Source organism: Jatropha curcas, chromosome 3, assembly GCF_041381405.1.
Source record: "Jatropha curcas cultivar XTBG-Jc1 chromosome 3, XTBG_Jcur_1.0, whole genome shotgun sequence".
Classification (NCBI taxonomy): Eukaryota; Viridiplantae; Streptophyta; class Magnoliopsida; order Malpighiales; family Euphorbiaceae; genus Jatropha; species Jatropha curcas.
In genome coordinates, this window is record NC_143153.1 from 25,086,123 (window position 1) to 25,099,309 (window position 13,187).

The 13,187-nt window shown below is 33.9% G+C and overlaps 1 protein-coding gene across 1 annotated transcript; it reads left to right on the forward strand.

Moving 5' to 3' along the window:
• Positions 1–3,313: 3,313 nt before the first annotated feature.
• On the forward strand, positions 3,314–12,226 carry LOC105636590 (cellulose synthase A catalytic subunit 2 [UDP-forming]). Its single transcript, XM_012219903.4, has 14 exons — positions 3,314–4,198; positions 5,819–6,014; positions 6,103–6,338; positions 6,429–6,531; positions 6,621–6,807; positions 7,734–8,000; positions 8,151–8,496; positions 8,695–8,832; positions 9,157–9,282; positions 9,401–9,613; positions 9,721–9,991; positions 10,088–10,284; positions 10,377–10,727; positions 11,131–12,226. The coding sequence occupies exons 1-14, from the start codon at positions 4,118–4,120 to the stop codon at positions 11,710–11,712; spliced, it is 3,294 nt and encodes a 1,097-aa protein (XP_012075293.1). The 5' UTR covers positions 3,314–4,117; the 3' UTR covers positions 11,713–12,226.
• The last annotated feature ends 961 nt before the right edge of the window (positions 12,227–13,187 follow it).

A 13,187-nucleotide genomic window follows, 5' to 3' on the forward strand; every position in this document is an offset into this window, starting at 1 on the left:
AGTTGGAATTTCACGTCCCTTAAAAAAATCATTAAATTTGTCTAAGTTACAATAAATTATTGAGTAAAAATTGACTATATTACCCTAAATTTAATACTAATTCTCTAAGAAAACTATTAAATTGAAGTAATAATTATTGGCCATATACAAAAAGTAAACATGGAAAAATGTATTTATCACTTCTTGAAATCACAAATGTGACAAGTATTTTGAAACAAACTACTTTATCAAATGTGACGAGTAATATGGAACAGAGGTACTCCCTTTGTCCCAAAATATAAGTCATTTTGATTATTTTAAGAAGTAATAAATGATATTTTTTCAATGTTACCTTTTAGATATAATAAATAATTTTACAAGTAACTATTAATTTTGAGATAAAAATTAATTTAGTCAACTTACTTTTGATTTTGTTATAATCTAGGAAAATTAATTGTTTTCTTAATTATTGTGTAAAAACCTTAAACAACTTATATTTTGAAACAGAGAGAGTATTAATTATTTATAATAACTTAAACAAATTGAATGATTTTCTTAAGGGACGTGAGATACCCAAATGTTATAAGTATTTAGGAATGGGTGAAGTAACATTTATACTACTACCCTGTTTCAAAATATAAGTCGTTTAAGATTGTTGCACAAGGATTAAGGAAACTATTTATTCTTTTAGATTATAACAAACTGAAGGATAATTTGACTAAATTATCATTTATCTCAAAATCAATAATTATTTCTAAAAGTATTTATTGTAACTAATTTAAAATAGGATAATATATAAAAAAACATAATTTATTAATCCTTAAATGTTTAAAAAGCCTATAGCATATAAACCCGTGTGAAGGTTAAGAAATGATTCATGGGTTATCTTATAGAGATTTACAAATGATGAGTATATGACCAATCATTACATGCAAATAGTTATTATTTATTTATTTATTTTATGGTTAGTATATGGAGAGTTAAGTTAAATTATAAAGCTTCAAAAAGTGTCAATGAAATGTGGTTTACTTGGTAAACCCATCATTAGAAATAAGAATCAAAACCCATATTAATATTGTTTGAAAGGCAAGTCTTCCCTAACAAAAATTTAAAATTAAAAGTTTATACTTTATTTATAAACTGACTCCACCGACACTTTGATGCACATGTGGCATTAAAAGGACAAAACTATATAACAGATTTTAATAATGTAGAGTGAGTAGAAGGAAAGTTGAAAAGCATATGATGTGGTGGCAGGCAAGCCAGCCAATTTAGTTGTGTTTTTTCTTTTTTCTTTTCTTTTTTGACCCTTTTTTTTTTTTAGATTGTATATATAAAAGGGAAAATTTTATTTTCACCCAATAAAGATAAATGCAAATAAAGATACCAGTGAATGACAGATTTACACTCTAACATCAATGGGATTAAATAAAAAATTTATTAAAAAATCATAATTCTATAAAGTAAAAATTTTAAAATTTTTTTATTTCAAATATTGGATGGAAAAATTCTTCTCCTTTAATAGAAATTTCGAATTCGAGCCATAGACATATATCATTTTAAACATTCGAGAGGGAGTATTTTGTGTTGAATTAATGAGATAAGTGAATTTAAAATATAGATAATTAAAAAAAAATAAGAATTTTTAATATAGCCAGCCAAAGTTTACCTAATTGTTTTACACATGTGGTTAAGTAAATTTATTGGTTGGCAACTAACCCATGATAAGAAACAAAAAGGTCTAAGACAAATGATAAGGATTAAAGAAAGAAATTCTCATTAATGTGAAAAATGACTCGCAAAGTCACATAAACCATCAATTTCATTGCTGTCGCTTCCACAGGATTAAACAACGTCTAATAATTGTATTGCTGAGTTGTCTTGACTCTAATATTTTAGTGCAACCATAAAAATAATAATAGTATTTTGTTATTCATGTGATTATCATTAAATTTATAAAAAAAAGTTATTGTTTTTAATTAATTAAATAAAAATACATAATATATACAAGAACATGAAACTCATCCACAAAATTTTATTTCATAACATAAATGAAAAGTCTAAATATACTTATTAAATTTGATTTAATTGGTAAAATAAATATAATTACAAAACTCATAATAATGGTTATTAAAGTTATAAATGGCATCATAATTAAGCTAATAAAAAGTATTACAACAAATAAATATATAAAGATAGAGTTTCTAATTTGGGCAAGGACACATTCACATGTGACTTTTCATACATTTTTTTTAATACATGTGCATAAGACATAAATAGACATACTTATTAAAATTACGAGAAATTTTAACAACATATTATTATATATTTTATTCACTAAGAGACCGAGCAGTCGAAAGGATACTATGGACTATATAATATGGATAAATTTTTTTTTTCTCGATCGAAATGTCTCAAATTTCGTATTCTCTATATAAGAAAGACTAATCAAATTACACAAAGTCTCTGTATATATATTTAATTGCTGGTTGTAGTCCCTAGCTCTCTATCTAGTCTACAAGATATTTTATCTTACCTAGTATTTAGAACTAGAAGCTAGATTATCTAAGATTTGTGATTAAGTCTATTAAGTTTCACCTAAATTTGGTTTCAAGGTTAGTTATTATTTTTAACTACTCTTATGATCTCAATCTCACTAAAATCTGTGATTGATCTTCGCTGACCTTTATTTCTTTATTTTTTAATTTTTTAAATAAGCATAAATAGGTTGGCATAATTAATTATTTTGTGAAAAAATTTTTATCTTGTATTGTGAACTCAAAGTAATTTTCATTATTTTATCATGAGATAAAAAAAATTTAAAACAAAGATAAAAAACTAAATTTAAGTCGTTTTATATTTATTCAATCTCAACCGTTCATTTTCATCACCGACAAAATACAACACAGAGCTCGAATAACGTCGGATTTGGATCCAGATCTGGCCGCCCGAATCCGGTTCTATTCCGTATTTGCATACAACATAAATAAAAGTCAGTCAAATAACTACAGCAACAGTCGAAAACAATTCGTACAAAATATTAAATGAATAAATATAAATATAAATAAAATAATAAAAATTATGTTTATTTTTTCTTTTCCAAAAAAAACAAAACGTTTCACTTTCAGATTTCGATTGACACATCGTGCATTTTCGGGTTAGCAATGAATTTATCTTATCGCGAGAAATTGAATGAAACTCTCCTCCCTGTAATTGATCTGGTGTGTGTGACAGAGAGGCAGTGAGAGAGAGAGAAAGAGAGAGAGCATGGAAGTAGGATCTGCTCACGCGGCGTAGATCATGTCTTCAGTCTTTCTCTCTCTCTCACTACTAGCCTGTACTGTTACTACGCGTTTTCGCTTTCTGTTTCTCACTCATTTTCTCTCTCTCCAAACACTCCTATTTCTCTTTTTACTCACATTTACATTACACACATTAAAACCGTGACTTAGCAATTTCCAACTCGAAAAACAGATCGAAAAGAAAAAATTAAAGAGGTTTTATTGATTTTTTTTTCTCTCTGTAGAAGTAGAAAGTGAAAAAAGAAATAATAAATAGGTAGACGAAGGATACACCAACTCCGGTGGGGGCACAGAGCAGCGCCACCATCACATTCTGGGCCCCACCACCAATAGCTTTTTCCAATTAATTATTATTATTCTTTAATTTTTTTTTTTTAGTTTTTTTTAGTTTTTAATGTGTTTTTTTTTTCACTCGATTAGAGGCACAGATTACATTACTGGTGCATTTTCTTGATCTATCTGTCTCCTTCCCTATTACGCCTCCACATTTCAACTCCCTCTCTCTCTTAAAACCAAGCCATCTATTAACCATCATTGCCTCAAGATTGAGACCAGCCAGGATACAGAGAGGAGTGAGAATCTGGCTTTGTCAAGCCAATTGAAAAGAACATAGAGAGAAACATTTCTTTCATTTCATTTAATTTTTTTTTTTGTGTCCTGTTCTATTTACGGATTTTTTCTATATCTGGGTTTGGAAACTCGGATGCAAAGGTGGAGTCTTTTAACGGAGCTCAGTCACTGGCGGATGCGGTGGTGGTTCACTCAGTTCTGAGTTTTGGTTTTCTGGATTTGAGAAAAGCTTTTTGATTTTGTGGAGCTGAGTGAGATTTACAGTCATGAATACTGGGGGTCGACTCGTTGCTGGCTCTCACAACAGGAATGAGTTCGTGCTTATAAATGCTGATGAGAGCGGAAGAGTAAGAGTTCTTTAAATCACTGCATTTTGGTTCCTTCATTTTTTATGAGACCCATCTGCTCATCTCCTTCTGATCTGGGTTTCCTTTGCAAATGTGAACAATTAGGGTTTTGCTTTATCTTGCTGGTGTTTAACTACATTTTCTTCTGATTTGAGAGTTAGATTTATGGAATTTCTGCTTTCCTTTTATGGATTGTCTTTACTTGGCCTGTTAATTTTATTTGATTATATTATATTATTTTTCTTTCCGACAAAATAAGGTCACATGTTTTACTAAATTTCTTCCCTCTTTCTCCGATGAATTATACAGGTTTTTCTTAACCTAGAATTATGTCAAGATTGGGGTGATTCGATGGAATTAATAATTCTCACTTTCGAATCTGAATTGCTAGAGTTTGAGCTTCTATTGAATATGCTAACGTGTTCCAGATTATCACTTCTTCCAGTTTGTAAATATGGTCTTTTGTTATGGTTTTAGTAACTCAGATCTGGATTCCGATTCTGATGTAAATTTTTGGTGTAATTTATAAGGACACTTCAATTTTATTGCACAATTGTGATCAAATTTGGTGTTAATTGCGAGACAATTGAAAATGCTGTGAGATTCTTGCATAGATATAGGAGGCCTTGGGTCAGATTTTCAATGAATTTGCGTATGTGACTTCTTCTGCAGCATATCTCTTCTTCTGGATCCACGATACATTCTATTGATATGCTGTTCACAAGAAAAAAATTTATAGTCTTGTGAGTCAGAAATCCCTTCTCTCTCCCCTTTCCACTAGTAATGATAGAGTATCTACTGGGTTTTTGAAAAAGTATTGATTCGGGAATGTATGTGAAGGATTACTAACGTATAGCAGAAGAGTTTAAGTTTTAGCTTTTTTCATACAAGTTGTGAATGATATGCAGTGAAGAGAAGTCAATACTAAGTTACTAACTACTGATGAAATTCAGGGAAAACAAAGATGGTAAATTGGCTTCACAACGAGTTCTGATAGAAAGCTATAAGTATATCTGGGAGTGTAATCAGATTCGAATCAACTGAAACCTTTTATTTTGGCTGTTTATTTTGGCCATTATTCAGCTTCAAATTAACTATTATCTTTGGTGCTTTTCTTTTCTTTTCTTTTTATTTTTTTACCTTCTGTCCTCATGTTTGATGTTCAAGTGCCCTTCTCTCTCCCCTTTCCACTAGTAATGATAGAGTGGCTACTGGGTTTTTGAATAAGTATTGATTCGGGAATGTATGTGAAGGATTACTAACGTATAGCAGAAGAGTTTAAGTTTTAGCTTTTAGTTCATACAAGTTGTGAATTATATGCAGTGAAGAGAAGTCAATACTAAGTTACTAACTACTGATGAAATTCAGGGTAAACAAAGATGGTACATTGGCTTCACAACGAATTCTGATAGAAAGCTATAAGTATATCTGGGAGTGTAATCAGATTCGAATCAATTGAAACCTTTTATTTTGTCTGTTTCTTTTGGCCATCATTTAGCTTCAAATTAACTATTATCTTTGGTGCTTTTCTTTTCTTTTCTTTTTATTTTTTTACCTTTTGTCCTCATGTTTGATGTTCCCCAGTGTTGATTGTACTCATTTTGTTGTTCTCTTGTACAGATAAAGTCTGTGCAAGAATTGAGTGGACAAGTGTGTCAGATATGTGGGGATGAGATTGAGATTACGGTGGATGGAGAGCCATTTGTTGCTTGCAATGAATGTGCTTTCCCTGTGTGTAGGCCTTGCTATGAGTATGAGAGAAGAGAGGGAAATCAGGCCTGCCCTCAGTGCAAAACTAGATACAAGCGCATCAAAGGTGAGATTGCAACAATTTTTCCTGTGTTTATGGTGACTTAGGTTACAGATCTTTTATTTTGTGTTTTAACTACTGATATAAATGACAGGTAGTCCTAGGGTTGATGGTGATGAGGAAGAAGATGATATTGATGATTTGGAGCATGAGTTTGATTATGGAAACTTTGATGGCATGGGCCCAGAACAAGTTGCAGAAGCAATGCTCTCTGCACGCCTTAATACTGGGCGTGCTTCTTATTCTAATGCCGCTGGAATTCCCACATCCTCAGAACTTGATTCTTCTCCTCTTAGCTCCAAAATTCCTCTTTTGACCTACGGCGAGGAGGTAATTATGAGTTGACCTTTCCTATCTGCACATGCCATATGTTCACAAGTGGTCTGATGATTGTACTGAATTTCTTGTTCTTTTGTTTAGGATGCTGAGATTTCTTCTGACCGACATGCTCTTATTGTGCCCCCATTCATGGGCCATGGAAATAGAGTTCACCCAATGCCATATTCTGATCCATCTATACCCTGTAAGTCATTTGTTCATTGACTGCTTGCAGAAGTTCTGGTTTGTAGGTATCTAATCATCCAGGCTAATCTTATTGTTTTTGATATTTAGTGCAACCTAGACCTATGGTTCCTAAAAAAGACATAGCTGTGTATGGGTATGGGAGTGTGGCGTGGAAGGATAGAATGGAAGACTGGAAGAAAAGGCAGAATGACAAACTTCAGGTGGTCAAGCATGAAGGGGGAAATGATGGTGGAAACTTTGATGGGGATGAATTTGATGATCCTGATTTGCCCATGTAAGTTAAAGCTCAAAACTTTTCTTTTTCCTATTCTTGTATTCCATTTAGTTAATCTGCTTCATATACGTTGTTCTGTCCTTGAGTCAATGACCCCCTGTGTATGGAGAAGAAGGCAGTTAATGACACAGTTTTAACAAATGAAAATATTTCTAAGGTGCTGTTGGAGATATTACTACTAGCGTAAAAAACAGCTTTTAAAGGCATACCATATTATAAGAGGGGGCTGATTCTGCTAGTTATTTTCAGTGACAATCAAGGGTACATGCTTCTAACCACTTCATAAATGATTTAAGTCCAGAGAGATTAACTTCAGTGAAACTCAACAACTCCCATTGCCTCTGCATAACTGAGCATCAAAATGTTATAAATGATACAAGTGCAAGTACGGATCAGTGCTCCTCCATTAGCCTAGAATGCCTTAAATAATTAGATATTGTATAAGATAGGTTCTTGCCCTGGCGCTTTCTTATCAATTAGTTTGTGGAGAATCCCAAAAGAAATGATTGCTTATGTATATTTGTAAACTAGAATTTATATACGAGAAAAAATAATTTGGTTATGGAAAATTAGAGCTTGAGTTGAATAAATTATCTTGGCTGTTGATGTGAAACTGAAGTACTTAAACTGGTGATACTGAACGTATTAAAATTTCTTTTGTTGAGCTCTAATCCATATCTTTGCACTGAGCTTGACCTTCTGGACGATATGCTATCGAATATAAGATGTTCCCTTTGAGTGCTAACATGTTCTGAGTCTAGACCTAGGTTAATATCTAAATCGATGTGGTACTACAAAAAAAAAAAAAAAGTGAATTTCATATTGAAGTGTGAATTTTAAAATGTTATGTTTTATTTATTTAGTCATTGGCTTGATAGTTCATTTGTTTAGGTTTTTATGAGTTGTTTCTTAATGCACTTTCTCAGGATGGATGAGGGCAGGCAGCCACTTTCAAGGAAGTTGCCCATATCATCAAGCAAGATAAACCCATATCGGATGATAATCATTATTCGTCTTGTTATTCTTGGCTTGTTTTTTCACTATAGAATTCTCCACCCTGTCAATGATGCGTATGGTCTGTGGCTGACATCAGTAATATGCGAAATATGGTTTGCAGTATCATGGATTCTCGATCAGTTTCCAAAATGGTATCCAATTGAACGTGAGACATACCTTGATCGGCTCTCACTTAGGTACATGGAGCCATCCATTTAGTTTCATGGGACACGTGTTTCTATAAACAAACTTGGTGTCGTTTCTTCTTCCTTACAATTTAGTCCTACTTCCTATTTTGTATATGAGATCTGTGAATGTAATCCCTTATCACATTCCTTAATTTTCAGGTATGAAAAAGAAGGAAAACCATCTGAGCTAGCTAGTGTAGATGTATTTGTCAGTACTGTTGATCCAATGAAAGAACCCCCACTGATCACTGCAAACACGGTTCTCTCAATTCTTGCGGTTGATTATCCAGTGGACAAGGTTGCATGCTATGTTTCTGATGATGGTGCAGCCATGCTTACATTTGAGGCACTGTCTGAGACATCTGAATTTGCCAGAAAATGGGTTCCTTTCTGTAAGAAATTTAATATAGAGCCCCGAGCCCCTGAATGGTATTTCTCTCAGAAGGTTGACTATCTAAAGAATAAAGTCCACCCATCATTTGTGAGGGAAAGGCGTGCTATGAAGGTGAGTGATTGTCTGCAGATTCACGTATTTTACAATCTAAGTGATACGGGAATGTTATCTCAAAATGGCTAGGTAGTGAAATATGATAGTTTGATGCTAAATTTAGTGAAATACGATTGTCTCTGTCATTCTTTTTCTTAAGGTTAACTCCAATTGACACCAGCCTTGTTATTTATTTTATTTTATTTATTGGTGTAGAGAGAATATGAAGAATTCAAAGTTAGAATAAATGGATTGGTTGCCACTGCACAAAAAGTACCAGAAGATGGCTGGACAATGCAGGATGGAACTCCATGGCCCGGTAACAATGTGCGAGATCATCCTGGCATGATTCAGGTGAGACTGTATTTCCAACCAAAGAGCATTGGCTGTGCTCTCTTCATAGTCTATTACAGATCTAAACAATAAATTTCTTGCTAGGAGCACAATGCTAGTGGTTCATGGGTGTGATTGGTTGAATCAGTACTTGCATTCATATTCTTTGCACTTTTGTATCTGAAAGGGTGCTTGCATCACCGTCTATTTTTTCCAATGATGGCAGCCTTCCCTAGTTCTTTTTAGTTTAATCCATTTGCTTAACACCATATCAAACAAGTAGAGTTGTTAAATTTTGTTTATGTTCTAACATGTACCAAATACTGATATTATCTCATTTTACAGGTCTTCCTTGGTCATACTGGTGTCCGTGATTTGGAAGGGAATGAATTACCTCGTTTGGTATATGTCTCTCGTGAGAAGAGACCAGGGTTTGAACACCATAAAAAGGCTGGGGCCATGAATTCTCTGGTAAGGCTTGGACATTTATATTTATTGTGCAAGTCACTTTCCTGGTTTCTCAACCTTTCTCTTTCTAACAATAACATGTTAAGAACTAATACTTTGTTCTTTGTTATCACTGCTGCAGGTTCGGGTCTCTGCTGTTCTATCAAATGCTCCTTATCTTTTGAATGTGGACTGTGATCACTATATTAACAACAGCAAAGCTCTTAGAGAAGCTATGTGTTTCATGATGGATCCAACATCAGGGAAGAAAGTTTGCTATGTCCAGTTTCCTCAAAGATTTGATGGTATTGATCGTCATGACAGATACTCAAATCGGAATGTGGTGTTCTTTGATGTATGTATTTTTTACTCTCATGCCTTGCTTTTCTCGCCGTTGTCTGAATTGTTCTTTTCCAATGGTATTCTGAAAAAAAGAAAAACTAATTTTCTAATTAAAAACAGATTAACATGAAAGGGTTAGATGGTTTGCAAGGACCTATATATGTTGGAACTGGGTGTGTTTTCCGAAGGGTAGCACTTTATGGTTATGATGCACCTGTAAAGAAGAAGCCCCCTGGCAAGACCTGCAACTGTTGGCCAAAATGGTGCTGCATGTGCTGTGGATCTAGAAAGAACAAGAAATCAAAGCCAAAGAAGGAGAAGAAAAAGAAGTCAAAGAACAGGGAGGCATCAAAGCAGATATATGCCCTTGAAAACATTGAAGGAATCGAAGGTGCAGTTTTTCTCTTGTACTTCACTAGTTCTACAATGTACATCTATATTCAATTCTTTAAAATTCTCTCATTCAATAATTTGTGTTCCTGTGCAGAATCAACCACTGAAAAAGCTGCAGAAACATCCCAAATGAAATTGGAGAAGAAGTTTGGGCAGTCTCCAGTGTTTGTGGCTTCCACGCTTTTAGAAAATGGTGGAGTTCCTCAAGATGCTAGTCCTGCATCACTTTTGAGAGAAGCCATCCAGGTTATCAGCTGTGGTTATGAAGATAAAACGGAATGGGGAAAGGAAGTAAGTGAAGACAAGAAATATGAGAAGTTTGAAACTTAAATCAGCAAATTCTACCTTTTATGCTCAGTTGTTGATATTTTTTTTTTAACCAGGTTGGCTGGATATATGGCTCTGTGACTGAGGATATCCTGACAGGATTCAAGATGCACTGCCATGGATGGCGATCTGTGTACTGCATACCTAAGCGGCCTGCGTTTAAGGGGTCAGCTCCTATTAATCTGTCAGATCGTCTACACCAAGTTCTTCGATGGGCCCTTGGGTCTGTGGAAATTTTCTTGAGCAGACATTGTCCTATTTGGTATGGCTATGGGGGTGGATTGAAATGGTTGGAACGATTTTCCTACATAAATTCAGTCGTGTATCCTTGGACATCCATTCCCTTGCTTGTTTACTGCACTCTACCAGCTATTTGCCTTCTCACTGGGAAATTCATTGTTCCAGAGGTAACATCCTTCTAAATTTTCTGGCATGCTGATCTTTGAAAAGGATCTTTTTAATCTTTTTCTTTATATGTTTCTAAAACCTGAAGTAATATGACAAAATAGGGATTAAGTTTTTGTGCTATTCTCAAGCATTATAAGCTAAAGACTAGTAGGGATAATTTTGTATTGGTTGATTTTTCTATTTTCTATTGTAATCTATGGGGCAAATTTTTTTTTTTTTTGGTCAATGCTCAGAAGATTCAAAAGCATGTACTCCAAAAACAAACCAGTTTTTATAAACTGCTTATTAATTTCTATAATCCTTTTTTGCTGTGGTTTTTCTAGTAGCCCGAAAACCTACGTTTTTTGTTTGTACTCCAGTTGTATGTTCTTTGGGCTCACTCAAGGTTTTTGTGTTGAACAGATTAGTAATTATGCCAGCATCATATTCATGGCTCTCTTCATATCTATTGCTGCTACTGGTGTCCTTGAGATGCAATGGGGTGGTGTTGGTATAGACGACTGGTGGAGAAATGAGCAGTTTTGGGTGATTGGAGGCGTTTCATCACATCTTTTTGCTCTCTTCCAGGGTTTGCTGAAGGTGTTGGCTGGTGTCAACACAAACTTCACTGTCACTTCAAAAGCAGCCGATGATGGAGCATTTTCAGAGCTTTATATATTCAAATGGACATCACTCTTAATCCCTCCCACAACTTTATTGATCATAAACATAGTTGGAGTTGTTGTTGGGGTATCAGATGCTATCAACAATGGGTATGATTCATGGGGTCCTTTATTTGGTAGGCTCTTTTTCGCCTTATGGGTCATTATTCACCTCTACCCCTTCCTCAAGGGGCTTCTTGGGAAGCAAGACCGCATGCCCACCATTATTCTGGTATGGTCAATTCTGCTGGCTTCTATCCTAACTCTTATGTGGGTCCGAATAAACCCATTTGTGTCCAAAGATGGCCCTGTACTGGAAGTATGTGGGTTGGACTGTGACTAAAGATACAGGAATAAAGCAACCTTAAGTAGGTTTTAAGTGGCAAAATATGGAAATTGTTCCAGTGTCGTGGCCGGTAAGTCATTGGACAAATTGCGCATTGCGCGTGACTTGCATCTTGCGATGTTATATGGCCAAGATGAAATTTTTGTGGAAAGAAAGCTGTAGGTTGGGGGTGTAGATACTGTGGGTTGGGAAAGACACATTGTTTTTTATTTTTTTGGTTTTACAGGGTTTTTATTAATTCTTTTATTAAATTCCTGTGGGTTTTAGGGGTTTTTATTTTGTTATTATGTGAGTTTCTTCAAATGTATTTCTAAGAGAATTGAATCATAAATTATTCCCTTGTCAATGTAGGGATTCATATAAGTGTCTCAAACCACTTCAAGTCCTTGTGTTTCATTGTTTCTCCATGTGGACCATTGGACATTTATGTACCTAATTTGGAGTTGCAAATATTATGCAATTTGATCCCTTTTGCTAGGAATAACATTACATGGCTTTTCCTTTCTTTCAACTTTCAATTGAATGTTCCTTCTTTTTTCCTTGAAAGAGATTGGGTTTTCACATATTTTGCAAATTTTGTTTAGTTGGCTGTAAGCTTTAGGTTTTTCATTCTAATCATCAATATCTATTGTCTTTTAACTCTTCTGTGGCATTTGTTTGTATGACTCTGGGTTCTAGGGCTTATATTATGTGTTCATGCGAATCTGAGTTCAAAATTTTTCATTTTGTAACGGTGTGAAATATTTGTTTAATAGTACAAAATGAAAAGTTTTGAACTCATAGATTGGTCTTTAAACGTTTTCCGCTAGGGGTGAGCATTAAATGGTTTAAACCGCAAAATCAAATTAAACCTTACTAAACTGGCAGTTTTAAATAGTTTATCATTTTAAACGGTTTGATTTAGTTTATAATTTAATAACCGCTTTTAACATAATTTGGTTTGATTTCATTTTATTAAACCATTTAGAATTGAATAAAATTGCATTAATATTTTCTGATGTTATTGTGTTTTTAATTTAATTGTTATATATTTTATCTAATCGGAAACTTTGAACTACACCTTGTGTACATGACTCATTATACATGGATTTATTTCCTAAAATGTAAATCTGATATTTTATCTATTTTTATTCAATTTCAAAATTAGTGGAAAAATATTTTTCATTGCCAATTAAAGATTTTCAGTCAGATTGAGGAGGGAAATTTCAGGCCTTAACTGAACACCTTCAAGACCAAGGTATAACACAACGAGTATCTTGTTCTTATACAGCTGAGCAAAATGTGTAGCTGAACGGAATATAGACAATTATGGAAGCAGGAAGAGCCTTATTGCACCATGCTAGTGTACCCCAACAATATTGAACTCATGCATTTGACACTGCAGTCTAATACTATTAACTGTGTTCCATGTGTACACACAAAGCCCTCCACCCCATATGAGGTCCTATTGAAAGTAGCACCCAGCTATAATG

What these genes read in the sequence shown, in the direction of transcription:
- LOC105636590 (XM_012219903.4), top strand. Translation starts at nt 4,118, where the DNA reads ATGAATACTGGGGGTCGACTCGTTGCTGGCTCTCACAACAGGAATGAG. An exon ending in GATGATCCTGATTTGCCCAT is followed by an intron (nt 6,808 to 7,733) that starts GTAAGTTAAAGC and finishes GCACTTTCTCAG; the next exon opens with GATGGATGAGGGCAGGCAGC. An exon ending in CTTGATCGGCTCTCACTTAG is followed by an intron (nt 8,001 to 8,150) that starts GTACATGGAGCC and finishes CTTAATTTTCAG; the next exon opens with GTATGAAAAAGAAGGAAAAC.